This window comes from Hippocampus guttulatus, chromosome 18 (genome assembly GCF_054856545.1).
Source record: "Hippocampus guttulatus isolate MCC_2025c chromosome 18, RoL_Hgut_1.0, whole genome shotgun sequence".
Taxonomy (NCBI): domain Eukaryota; kingdom Metazoa; phylum Chordata; class Actinopteri; order Syngnathiformes; family Syngnathidae; genus Hippocampus; species Hippocampus guttulatus.
In genome coordinates this window covers 3,279,082-3,291,877 of record NC_141278.1, presented here as the reverse complement: position 1 = coordinate 3,291,877, position 12,796 = coordinate 3,279,082, and the positions used below count along the sequence as shown (strand labels likewise).

The window sequence follows — 12,796 nt, the reverse complement described above, 5'->3', positions numbered from 1 at the left end:
GATGAGCTGACAATCTGCTTGCGAGGGGGAAGCGAGAATGGACATGCTTCTCAACACTGACGCCATTAAAAGAGGAATGAGGGACACACTTTCTATTTTTGCCAATAGGACCACAAAAATGAGAAGGACACTTTTCGTACGATACAACATCGCGACACTGTTTCCATTCGATTTTTATAAAACTCGAGGGGAGGCACATATAACTTTGATGCTGTGAATCAGGAATTTCTCCGTTGCGAGACTAATAAAGGTTTTCTTATCTCTTATATATTTTGGTGCAAATATGTTTTAGATATGGATCACATTTTAAATCGGTGACAGTTGGCTGGGAACACGGCCGTTGTTTTGTCTTAGAAAATCCTTTTTTTCTTCCTATGCGCGTATTTGTAATTGACATGTTTATACCGTGTTACATGTTCATGTTTTTACATCTCTAAATGTTCGTGCTGGATCATACATCGCAGCTGGCGGCCATTTTATTGGAAATGGTTACAATGAACTACCGTTATAACATAAATATGGAAACTCACGAATCTCATTGTTTCTATAGCTGGCGTTTAGGTAACGATGCAAGTATCTTTTCTGTTTTAGACTAAAAAAACGGTATTCTCCTCTTGCCTTGTATCATCCTGCTTGCAAACAGACAACCAAATGGACACATTTTGGTTTTGTGAACCATTCATCCTTCGCTCCGCGCTCGACCGATCGAGTCTAATTAATCTTCACTATCGTGTTTACGTGCATCCGAACAACGTCCTCACACTTTTTTTAACGGCAAATCAAGCAGCCGTGTGAGAGAGGACCCCGAGGACAAAAACTCTATTATAAAATGATTAGATGGGGAGCGCTAAATGAAAATCACTCCCCTATTTTCCCCTCCCCCTCTTAATTAGTGCTCGTGTGCAGGGATGACTAATGCTCAGCGCTCCCCCGCTGCTCTTCATGACCGCTTTATTTTTTGTGTCACATTTCCATGCCAAGTTCTTGACAGCAACATCATTTTTTTAAAAAGTGTATTCATGTCACTGCGTGTGTCTGACGGAGATTTCCCCCACTGTCTTCTGAAGAAGACCTGAAGCAACAAGATTTACAACAGAGGCTGCTTGATCGCAAAATGTCAAGAAGAAAGACGACGGTAAACAAACACGAGGCACCTGCGCTACCCTCGCTTACTTTCACACGAAACACATCCATCTCTGCAAGTGCTTGTTGCCATGGAGTTGACGCGTTTTTTTTTTAAACAATATGTAAACCTATTTGCCTGCGAGTATTATTATATGATGTTTCTATACATTATATTGCTGCTTTATGTGTTGAAACTGCCTGAAGGTTTTTCTGACATCAACGCTAATTTCCTTGAGCCCCGCTAGAGATGATGTGGTGCAGTTGATGCGACTCATTCTGGGACTTCGCAGTTGTTATTCTCACATCGGGGAGGGATGTCACGTACAGGATGCGCCAATGTCATGTTTCGACCACGTGAACAGTAACAATGGAGGACGCAGAGTGATTCGCATTATCAAGGGTAGAAGTGACTATTTATGTATGATGGGAAAACAACAAATATGAAGTTACGTTTGTTGGCGGCACACACATTTGCTGTCGACTAAGCGTTATCTAGCATCAAAAATATGAATCGCGGCACATCCACGCTGAGTGAGTGACTATATGAGGTCCCTAAATTTATAGATATAAAAGATTCCAAAGATTGATAGATATGGCAGTTCCTGATTACTGATTACCAAGCGTTCTGCTTGTTTGTTCATATTATCGCATGAATGTCGGGATGATTAATTGCCGTTTGCGATTGATTCGTGTCTGGCGTGAGCAATTTTGGCCCATCGAGATGGAGGACGAGGACTTTCTTATGAACCGGGCTGCTGCCGTTTGATGACGAGACCACCCGTTCCGCATCGCAGCGCGTTGTCGTATTAGCTAAGACTGCCCCCCCCCTCGTCTCCTTTTTTTTTGTTAAGACAAAAGACGCCCGAATCCTCGCGCTTCCTGCTCGCCAGTCATCAAATCCCAACGCCTTGTTCCCTTGAATATGCAAGTCGTACGACCGTGATGGCGCGGTGGTAAAAAGGAGATTTATGACACACAACAAGCTATTAGGGAGCTGTATGTGGGGGGTGGGGGGGGGGGTAGTCAGAGTGGGGAAATGGGCTGGAAATTCTCTTCTTCATGCCACATTGATTCATCCTTCAGAGAACAAAAACCTCCCCATTATGCACAGCCATCTAAAAAGAGACCGAGGATGATGATTGCGGGCCCTGCCCAGGTCAGATGGCGGGGGCACCGACCTGTAACATGGCCCTCGGGCTGTGACCTCAAACAACGCGGGTGCTATAGCATGTAAAATCAGTCGTACTCATTCTTTTATATATACAGTAAGACAAACAGCAATAGCCGGTACAACCCAAACCAGAGGTGTCAAACTCATTTTTATCACAGGCCACTTTGGAGTTGGTACGTCATGACCGTGAAACCACAAAATAACGTTGAATCGTCTCATCGCATCCTTACTTGTATGCAACAAAGTGATGGATTAGCCGTTTGGAAATCAGTCAGGCCAGCTCGAATCGTTTGATCAACGATGGTTCGAGTGAGCGTCAACGGGGTAACAAAACTATGACAAAACGTCAACGTTACTTTGTACTCGTGACAACATTTCGGTCCAGATTTTAGCGAGGGTCACGCAAGTTGGGCAAATGATTTGCTTTCGTGGGCCACATAAAATGAAGTGGCGGGCCAGACCGAAAGGAATAATTAGCTCTCCACGTAGCACTGTCAAGAACATACAGCAGTGCAGTAGGCCAAAGTGTTCATACAAATGGGAGCTTTCATTCCTAAAAAAGGTATAATTAACATGATTGTACTGAAATACTGATGCACGGTATTAAACATGCTAAAATAAGAAAAAAAATGAACTCGAGGATAATTTGACTGAAACGGACTGACCTTCAAATGTCGAGAAAAACAACTGTTAGCTTAGCAGCACAGCTGTTCTATTGAGTCGGAAAAATAGTGTTTGGAGCCACGTGCATTGTTGTCACATTGAAATGTGTGTTATAGACGCACCGTATGGGCCTGACGTACACAGTCGATGTAATTAGAGTGTGAAAGGACAAAGCATTCCTTCCGTTTATAATGCTGATATATCGCCTGCTGGTGAAAAGAAGGCGCGGGGGAAGCAGCTGTCGTCGGGGTGACGCCGAGTTCACACCAACCTGTACTATGGGAATGAAGTCTCACGAAGACTCGGTAATTGTTTCCCCACTGTCATTAAAAAAAAAAAAAGGTATCTGAACAGGAACTTGTTTATCACAGGAGCTATTCAAATGTGTTTGTCGTGCAGTTGCACAGGTACTCTACCCATTAGAATAATCATCTTTTCAAAGCTCAACTCAATGACTCGCGCGCAGATTTGAATGTTTATTTCCTATCGATTGTCGACTCACCGCATGGAAAAAGACAAGTTTTCTCCAGCCGCTGTCTGGGAGACGGTGAGAGAGGAGAGACGTTTGGATGGCTTACATCACAGGGGTACCCAAGTCCGGTCCTCCAGAGCCCCGATCCGACCTGTCTTAGATGCTTCCTTCCTCCAAAGACACCTGATTCAAACATTCATCTTATCAGCCAGCTTTGCAGAAGCCTGATAACGATCCCGATCATTTGATTTCGGTGCCTTGGAAGCAGGAGACATCTATCATAGGCTGGATACGTGGCTCTCGAGGACCGGACTTGGGTTTCACCCACAGATGGGCGTTTGGATCCAAAACCCGATCTTTTTCCCTGCTTCTAGGATATGGACAAATTTCAATGTGTATGTGCTACACCATTGTCACTGTAAATTCAACTTCAACTTCGCACTGAGACGACTCAACTTTGCATTGTAGGGCCAACAAGCTGCCCTGCATTATCGTCAGCATTATTCTATCCTCCGATTGGTGGGAAAAACGTGGGGATAGTGATTTGCACAGGTACCAAAACCACGGCCAGCCACAACTGCACAGTACCATCAGGAGTCTGCCCAAAATCGGGTAACCGCAGTCTTCTTTACGATTGTGAGGTTTCAGAGCTTGACAGCGCATTGTATTAATTTCTGGAAGCAGTTTGGACACACGCAATTGTTGCCCGCGTTTGCTCGACAATGCAAAGAGTCAAGCCCGATTACAATGTGCACATCTCAGAGGGCGACGTGCGCTGTCGCGCACACTTCAGCTCACTTTAACTTTGTCTTTTGTGCTCAGAGAAAGAGACAGTCCGCCTTGCTGAGGGCTTCACTCAGACTTGGCGTCCACAGCACGCGGCCCGAAAAGTCCGGCGAGCGGCCACGTGGCAACCTCCGACCTGCGGGGTTGGAGTCACTGGGTTTGGTTTTTCCGCCATCAGGCCAGCGGCGGCACAGCTGTAGTAGCGTGGCCGCGGCGGTGGCGGTAGGTGGGAGGCGGGGGTGGGGGGCTGCGTGGTGTCCTCCAGCTCCAATTAAGTCCCAGCCGGTCCAGCGCGGCTGCCACCCTTCGGGGAGAGCGGTCGCCTGACGCTGATGTGGCGCTACAGCTGCTGTAGGGGAGGGCAGCGGGAGGTGCTACCTTTGAGGCAATGCCAATATGTGACTGCACCCCTGTCAACCTTGCCTTCATTTCACGCTGCCATGGCAACGGATTCGGGTCTCGAGGCGTGGTTGGTGGGAAAAAAAAAAAGAAAACGTGGGTCACGTTTGCTCCCTTGTTTCGATTTTTCTTGGTTACAACTTGGTTGCAACTTCATGCTTTGTTCGCTCACATGCTCAAAAGAATGCTTATGAGTCTACTTAAGACGCTACAGCTGAAACTATACAACAATATAAAATAATACCTTCCGTTTCTGGTCCCCCATTAACCACGAAAAACGAGGGATTACTGTCAATGCTGAGTACTTGACAGTTGTCAAATTAGGATGTAGTTGCCCTGTGACAAAAGCAAAAGGATCCTTGAGTGTCGTTTGGCAAAGTCAAACGAATAGACCTTGTTCTTGCCACAACTGGATAAAGAGGAAGGAAAAAAAGTCACCCTGCTCGAGTTGTCCTGTTCGATCAACCCCAGGGTAGCGCTCCTCCCCCACAAGTCATTTATTTAATTGTCCATCAGTACAAAAGTGAGCTGAGGACGGAACGAGGAGGACGCTATCGGCTCCCCTCACGCAAACGTGGCAAATTAACATTGGGCACTCGGAGCCTCTTGAATGTGGAGAAATTCCACCGTGTTGATTTACGACAGTCCCCCACACATTATCATCAGCATTCCAACAGCTCCCTTGCACAGTGAACGCCGCAATTTAATTACACTCAAAATGAATGACCTCATTGAGCTTGCTCCAAAGATGACCAATTACAACGTGAAATGAATTTGAAGTTACAGCCCAAATACATTGCATCGTCTGCAATATAAAACAAACACGTCGCGAGATGCTTTGCGTGGATTTACGCTTTTACAGATTTTGGGAGGGTTTTTTTTACCTTTGAACTTGTGCTCTGGGCTAGCTGTGTGTGTGTCCCACCTTCAGTTGCTGTGGCAACCAGCTGACTGCCAGCTAGAGCCTTAATGTTTAATGACTGTACATGTGAGCAGGATTGATCCCCTCATCAAACTGCCGGCAAGAGAGCAAATAGCGACTCGGCTTAAACTCCTTAAAAGAGGCAAGACGTACAACAAGGAGGGTATCAAAACAATTTCAGAGTCTCTTCCACATGTTCCATCTCATGCGAAGAGCTTTATACAGAACTATTGCTCAATGTTGTCAGACACTTGTCAAGGAGGCGTCAATTGAACTATTCCTAAAAATGGATGTATTACTCATTATGTTACACCGCTACTATGAGAAAAATGAAACCATGGTGACCAAAAGTGAGCGTTGTTATTTTTACTATAATACTGATACCGCGTATCGCTGGCGAGCTGATACTGGCTTGATTTCAGGGTATCGGGTACTCGACAATGGTGCCGAGACCAGCCACCAACACTAAAGGCAAATCAAATCTGATGACAAGAAAGTCCCCTTTGCCAGTAGTTGGCGCTACCCGGAAAATGAACAGTGTTATCTACCAGTTGGAAGTTGCCAATTTTTACTTTAACAACACACAGGCTTGTCTTCTGGCTCCAAAAACATGACATAGAGCTCAAGTCAGCAAACAAAAAGACTACAAATGAGGGGTGAAAGCGGGGGGAAAAAAAGTGCCATGAAATGCTATAGAAATATTCTTGTAAGGGAGACTGCCCCAGAGGTCACAAGGTGCGGGTCTCATCCCGAGGACGCTGTGGTTTTTATCTCCTCATCCAACACTGATGTTGAGCTAAAGCCGCTACGTGCTCAGTCCGGTCCCCGAGGGATCACCTCACAAGCCCAGGAAAAAAAAAAAAGACTGCAGGCGCAGACACTTTTAAGAAAGCGGCACATCCGTTCATCCCGGTTTGGAGCTACACTTTATCCCTTCATACTGCACCACGGGGCCTGACTCATTATTTCGGTTTTTAAAAAAATTATAAATCTCCATACTAAATACGTCGACTGTGATGCATGCACTGATTGGACAAATGGACGTTTATATTCTTTGAATGAAATGTTTTTGTGTTTTTAGGGCTGGGTGGACAGGAAATATTAGCAAAACACCAGTGCTTCTCTTCAACGGCACAATTAAAGGTACATTATTTGCAAATTACCCGAAGTGGCCTTCAGTGTTGCTCAATGGCTCTTCAACTTAATGAGCGGGCAATGGAACCAACTACTGATTGAACACCCAAAGCCACCGTCAATGAGCATTGAAGCAGTGGCGAGAGCGAAACTTCATAAACAGCAATCAAAGGCTCGGAAAGAGCAATGCGACTTTTCCCGGGACAAGACAAGCGCATTGATGCTTGTCCTCCCGTTGTTTATTTAGCGTGCCGTGCGGCGGTTATAAAAATGTGCGATGGCCGCAAGAGGAGCCCTTGAAATGCCAAACATGCTCGGCTTAACAGGAGGCAAATGTCGTTTCGAAGGTCAGCGTTCCCTAAGAACGGGTCCGGGGGGGGGGGGGGGGGGGGGGGGGTTAAGGTAAACACTTTTAGCGTGCCTGCTGAAGGTGTCTGGAAGATCTATTCATGGATTGTTTGCATTATTAGAGTGTTACTTTACAGCTCATTCCAATCATGATATGGTGTTGCTTTTGCCTTGCTGAGTGGAAAGCACAAAGCCAAGCTCATACAAAAAGTCCAGATCAGAGATTAAAAGCCGAAAGAAGTCATGGTCCACTCCAATGTATTTAATTGATGGTGGCCATTGGAAATGGTGATTTTTTTTTTTGATTTCTTGAAAATGATGTCAGTAAAAGCCTACTGGAACATTTTAACTTCATGTTCCCGAGAGGCACATTAAATGGTGGCTAACTTAACATGATTATGAGCATAGCCGCAACCCAAGTTTTAAGAGGGTGTGCACACTTGCGCAACAGCATTATTGCTGTAAATATGCAAAATGCCTCAACTCCTAACATCTTGATTCCGGCCTGTTTTACTGCCGCTTCTCCTCTCTTTACAATCTTCTACTAAACTCTCTTGGAAACACAATTTCTGACCACGGTGACTTTAACATGATGCCATCACATTATCACCAAGATATATACCTGTATATATATATATATATATATAATTGTTTACACAATTATATGCAAACCAAAAGTGATACAGCACATCCAAAAGGAAAAAAATGTATTTATGACATTATTGTATGCAGTACATACATTTTGTTTAAAATCATCATTCGTGTTGGCGAATACCAAAAATGACCCCACCCAACCTAGACACCCCCGGTCACGACTGTATTATTTGTTATATAGCAACTCAAGCTCCGGGAACATAGCGTAAAACGCGGTGCCGCCTCCTTTCTTTCTATGCATCCCTAATCAAACAAACCCTGTTTACTTTGCGAACTGGTACCAGCCTGCTCCAGATAACATTGTCATTTGAAGTCACTTCAGAGAGCCAGGCAGACCCCGAAGGCGGGAAGGCAGGGATCTAAGCGTCAGGTCGATTGTTTTTGTCTGAGGCTTGGCCCGAGGTCTTCTCCGAGCTTCGTCCCCTCTAATGGAAAACCATTGTCTGGCACCCAGGACATAACGCGCCGCAACGGAATACAGTCAGGCTTTTGTGGACTTGCGCATCAGGCGGAATGTTCAACCCTCCCTCCCCAACTCCCACTGAAAGCTACTTTGGATTTGTAAGAGCCAAGGAAGTCGATTCTCATTAAGAGGTACAAGCAGAACAGACTGCACATGGGTGGGGCTTTCTGACACCATGATTATGCATACAGAACTACAGGGGGGAGGGGGGGAGCATAAAAGGAAAATAAAAACAGCTGACTTTTTTTTTAACACTCTTAATGAGACTAAACCTCGAAGAGTGTCACAACAATGCAAGAGTAAGGCACTTATTTATTGATGGTAAGAGGACTGCGCGGAGGTTAATTAGCCAACAGCGAGTGTGTGATGTCACTTAGCTTTGTATATAAAGCATCTTTTATTTAGTTTTCTCAGCTAATAAGTGGCAGGTACTGTCTAATTGCAGGAGGGAGATGCCGCCCTCCCCCTCCATGTTCTTGAAAAGAGCGAGTTCGCAGTCAGTTCAGAGCACTCCTGCGCCTACGGAACTTGCGTACATACAAGCAGCCGTGGAAATCGGGGGGGGGAAATGTTCTCAGACAAATCTCTCGAGAATGAGGAATTCCATTTCGCTGACGGGTTTACTTTTTTTCCTCTCTTTTTGTTTTTTTTAAACTACCTCTTCCTCCTTTTATTGCATCTCAACTTCCCTAGGAGGATTCACCTTTGAACATGTTGGTCCAACACAGTTGCCAATGGGGAGATGTATCTTTGGGATCCTTTGTGAGTCTTTTGGGGGTTTCATTTTCTTTGTGCTGTTCGTTACATCTGTGGGGGGAAGGAAAGAAGAATATGAGCCATCATAAAATATAAGCAACAGCTTTCAGTCTGCCGGTAGCACAACGCCATTAACGTTGCTATCATGCCAGTCGTGTCACTTCAAGCCAAATACTAATAATACCCCTTTACTGTCGCTATGAAGCAATCTACCTCCAAGTTTTTATTAACATGTAACCAAATATATCAAAAAGTGATGTTCATGTTATTGGGTAGCAGCGCACCAGGTTTGGCTTTCAAAAAAATGGATGAAAAGTCGAAGTACTTTTACAAACCTTTTGTGTCAATGAGGTAACGGGTGGCCCAGTAGGTCAACCTAAGGTGGAATATAAACAACACAATGAGTCCATGAGTTAAAACTGATTAAAACAAAAACAAAACAACAACAAAAAAGACAAGACAGTTTACGGATCCATTATGTGCTTCCTTAAAAAAGTTCATTGAAACGTTACAGCGATTTATCACATAGTTTACATTTGTTGTTAAAGATGGCTAATTATTCTCAGCTTAGCGGCCTAGAAACAGACAACAAAAACATGTTACATTTGAGTTTAGAGAGCGTTTATGTGAAACTATGTTAGGCGAGAGGTTAATCCGGGTCTGGTTGTATTACCTGGTGGGCTGGCGGTCTTTTTAAACAGCTACTGCCGTCCTCGCTCTGCTGAGGTCAGCTGGGGGTCATTTAGAGTCTCTTTAACGGACGGGGCAAAGGCAGGCTCTTTAAATGAGGGCCACGCGACCACATGGAGTAGAGCAGAAAGAGCAATACAAAAAAGGACAACAAAAAAAGAACAGAGAGAGCAATCCCCCAGCTGGGCAAGTGAACTTGGTCTGAGAGTGTGACGAGGAGACCTTCACGCTGGGGCTACGAGCCATGTCTGTCAGGGTAAACACTCACAGAGTTAACGTCTGTCTACGGAAGGTGTTCGACATTATGTGGACAAACGGAGAAGAGAGGCAACGTGGCTGGCACAAAATTCTCAAAATCTCAGTCGCCACAAAGTCAAGCTCCCAAAATCCCACCAATCTTTGTTGTTTTGTCTCTTCTCTGTGTGCCTTTTAGTTTAAATTAAAGTTGGATTTTATCAAGTCAATAACACCAGGGCTTTTTTTTTGTTTGTTTTGTTTTTTCCCAAAATGTTTATTCAGCATTGACAAGAGGGAAATATTAAAGGGCTTATATAAGCTCAAAATAAAAATCCATACAAGCTTAACAAGTCTAACTTGGTGGGGTAACATATTCACAAGCGTATGAGTTTGTCAAGTTCATAATTAAGCGTTAGAACTTCTATTCTACCATTATGTCAAAATGACCCGTTTAAGCGCACCAAAAATAAAAAACATTACAATAACCTGAAAATCACAAACAACAAATGCCTGAGGACAATTTTGCACATCTGTGTGTTTGATGTTAAATTCCTATTTATTAGACGTATTAAAGAGGTTTATGAACACAACTGTATCACGATAAACAGCTGACAACATCCACATTGCACGCCATGCTTTCATAAGCCCTTTAACAGCGACGTACTAGTATTTTACAAAAATGAGCAAACAGCAATACAATATGTATACAGGTATGACTTGTTTTTTTTTGTTTTTTTTTGTTTTTTTGGAAAACTCATATCTTAAGGGACACATTTCCACTTACTCCTCAAAAAAAAAAAAAGATATCTACAATACCGCACGTCCTACTACTAACCCTTACATCATTAGCAATGAACCAAGGTTTCATTGAAGTATATCGAGGGAGATACATCGAGTTGTACTCGCGGGCTGCGGCGATAGCTCACTGCGACGACTACAAAAGTGAAATTAGCTTGATACAATAGTCGTCGTCCCCGTTACATAACGGAGAGAAACTCAAAACACATTGATTCATAATGTTAATTTCTGGCAAGATGGAAGGACACATCCTGAATTGTATTTCCCAGCAGGAGTAAGGTTGTTTTCCTAAGGACAGAGTGAGGCCCACAAATATTTCAAGAATAGAGATGTATTTTGGAGTCACCGAGTACATTACATACAGTAGTGTGAATTTATGGAGAAAATGTTATAACGTGACGAGAAAAAAAGGTGAGAAAAGTGCAGTGTGTTGGATTTTTTTTTTTTAACAAGACAATGCTATTATATCACAGGAATAAAATCACGATATTAGGGGGGAAGGTAGCTTGTTTTGAAGTTTCATTCAGACAAACGTGTTCACATAAATGGTAAATAAAAGTAGAACGAGCACAGAACCCTGTGGTACACCCTTGTGAACAGATTTAATGTCGGAGCATACACCATTTTATCAAATGAACTGCGACCGGCTTCCAAGATAATGTAATGTTACTCAATTTTTTATGTCCCCCGCCATGTGTGGCGAGGCCATTTTTTGTGAAGCTGAGCTGTCCAGTATTTGTTTATGGACGAGACATGTGGCGAACTTATCAGGCAGTTACGCTTCATGCTCCGTGGGAGAACTACGTTTTAATTTTTGCCCAACATATTCACAATTCATGGATTCCCGTATTTGCAGATTTTTAGGGGGAACCTGTCCTCTGTTATTTGGGTAGAAATGTCACCTATTCCGTGTTTTTATGCTAAGGCTAAAGCCTCTTCTAATATAAACATATTGCTTTTTGAGCCTTCTAGTGGCATCTTGGTGCCTACGAACTATGTTGAAGCAAGCTGAGGAGTTTCATTACAAGGAATTTGCCACCATCTTGTGACATTGACAGGGCACTTATAAACGTTTTAGCGGGGGCTTCACTTCAGGGCTTGGGACACTGTCTTATGTTATGACAACTTTTTTCTTTATGTCCTCACTGTCATTATGATATGACAATTTTATTTCACTGTGAGGCAGTGGGGCTTCCTTTTTTAGAACCAGATTTCACTCAGAGTCTTTCTAGAGATGTTATGTTTTAAATCTCACAATTTAGCATTGCTAAAAATGTGGGGATGTCCATTTAAAAAAAAAAAAATCCATTACTTGGGTTGGAACTGCCACGAGGACTCGGGCGTGGGCCGTGACACAGTTCAGTATCTGGAGTACGGCTGCTCTCTATACGCTCCTTTGGTCGTCCTCGCCGACTGCGTCTTTCCGCGACTGTTTGCCCACTCTTCTTGACCTGATTAAACAGGATTGCAAAGTTACTGAAACACCCGCACATCAAAACCTTTCACATTTCCGAAGCGACGGGCTACTGACTCGACTCATACCTTGGCAGAACTCCTCTCAGATAATTGAACGACATGATCAAACGTCTACTTGAAAAGGGCCCGTTTAGAGGCTCCAACCCGGTCACAATTACCAGGAGCCCAGATCAGCCGCGGGTACTTTCCGTGCGAAAATGGCGCAATCGATGGCACCTTTTGTCTGATCTGAAGCCAGTGCCAAGACTTCCCTGGAGCTCAGACTCACAAAGGCTTGCGTATTTCTTTTCGCCCGTCCTCTGCGTACAAGCTGCTGGCAGCACACAGCCGATACCCCTTAATTAAATCTGTCACCCTTTCAGTGGGTGTCACTTTGAAGAAATACACCGTTTTAACCTTGTGTTTTGAAACCAAGGATAGGCCCCCGCTTGGATTCCGTTATCAGCTTCCTTTGAGCTGTCGCCCTTTGGGTGACCCATGCCGAGAGAATACAGTAAAACACTTGGCAGGTTTATTTTATGTGGCGCCACGCAAAATACTAATGAGCTAAATGAGCGTGATTCTTTTGCTTACTGCTCAGAAAAGTTGGAAAGTTGTTTGGCAATCGCTCCGACTAAACATACGGTACCGCATACAAAACACCAAAAACATTTTTTTTTTAAAGCACAATGTCAAATAGTCGTCAAAAGTGGAAGTGAACCA

The 12,796-nt window shown here is 43.9% G+C and overlaps 1 protein-coding gene across 4 annotated transcripts in view; it reads right to left on the bottom strand.

Annotated features, from left to right (window-relative positions):
* Positions 1 to 12,796, bottom strand: part of khdrbs3 (KH domain containing, RNA binding, signal transduction associated 3) — a 96,370-nt gene that overhangs the window by 31,620 nt on the left and 51,954 nt on the right. For 2 of the 4 annotated variants that reach the window (XM_086136078.1, XM_086136079.1), the window contains one exon: positions 10,354 to 12,069. In XM_086136078.1, the coding sequence (XP_085992204.1) occupies positions 11,978 to 12,069 (92 nt within the window). In that variant the 3' untranslated portion in view covers positions 10,354 to 11,977. Of the gene's footprint in view, positions 1 to 7,568; positions 8,945 to 9,228; positions 9,270 to 10,353; positions 12,070 to 12,796 lie in introns of those variants that run through there. The other 2 variants (XR_015103631.1, XR_015103630.1) reach the window with 2 other exon arrangements.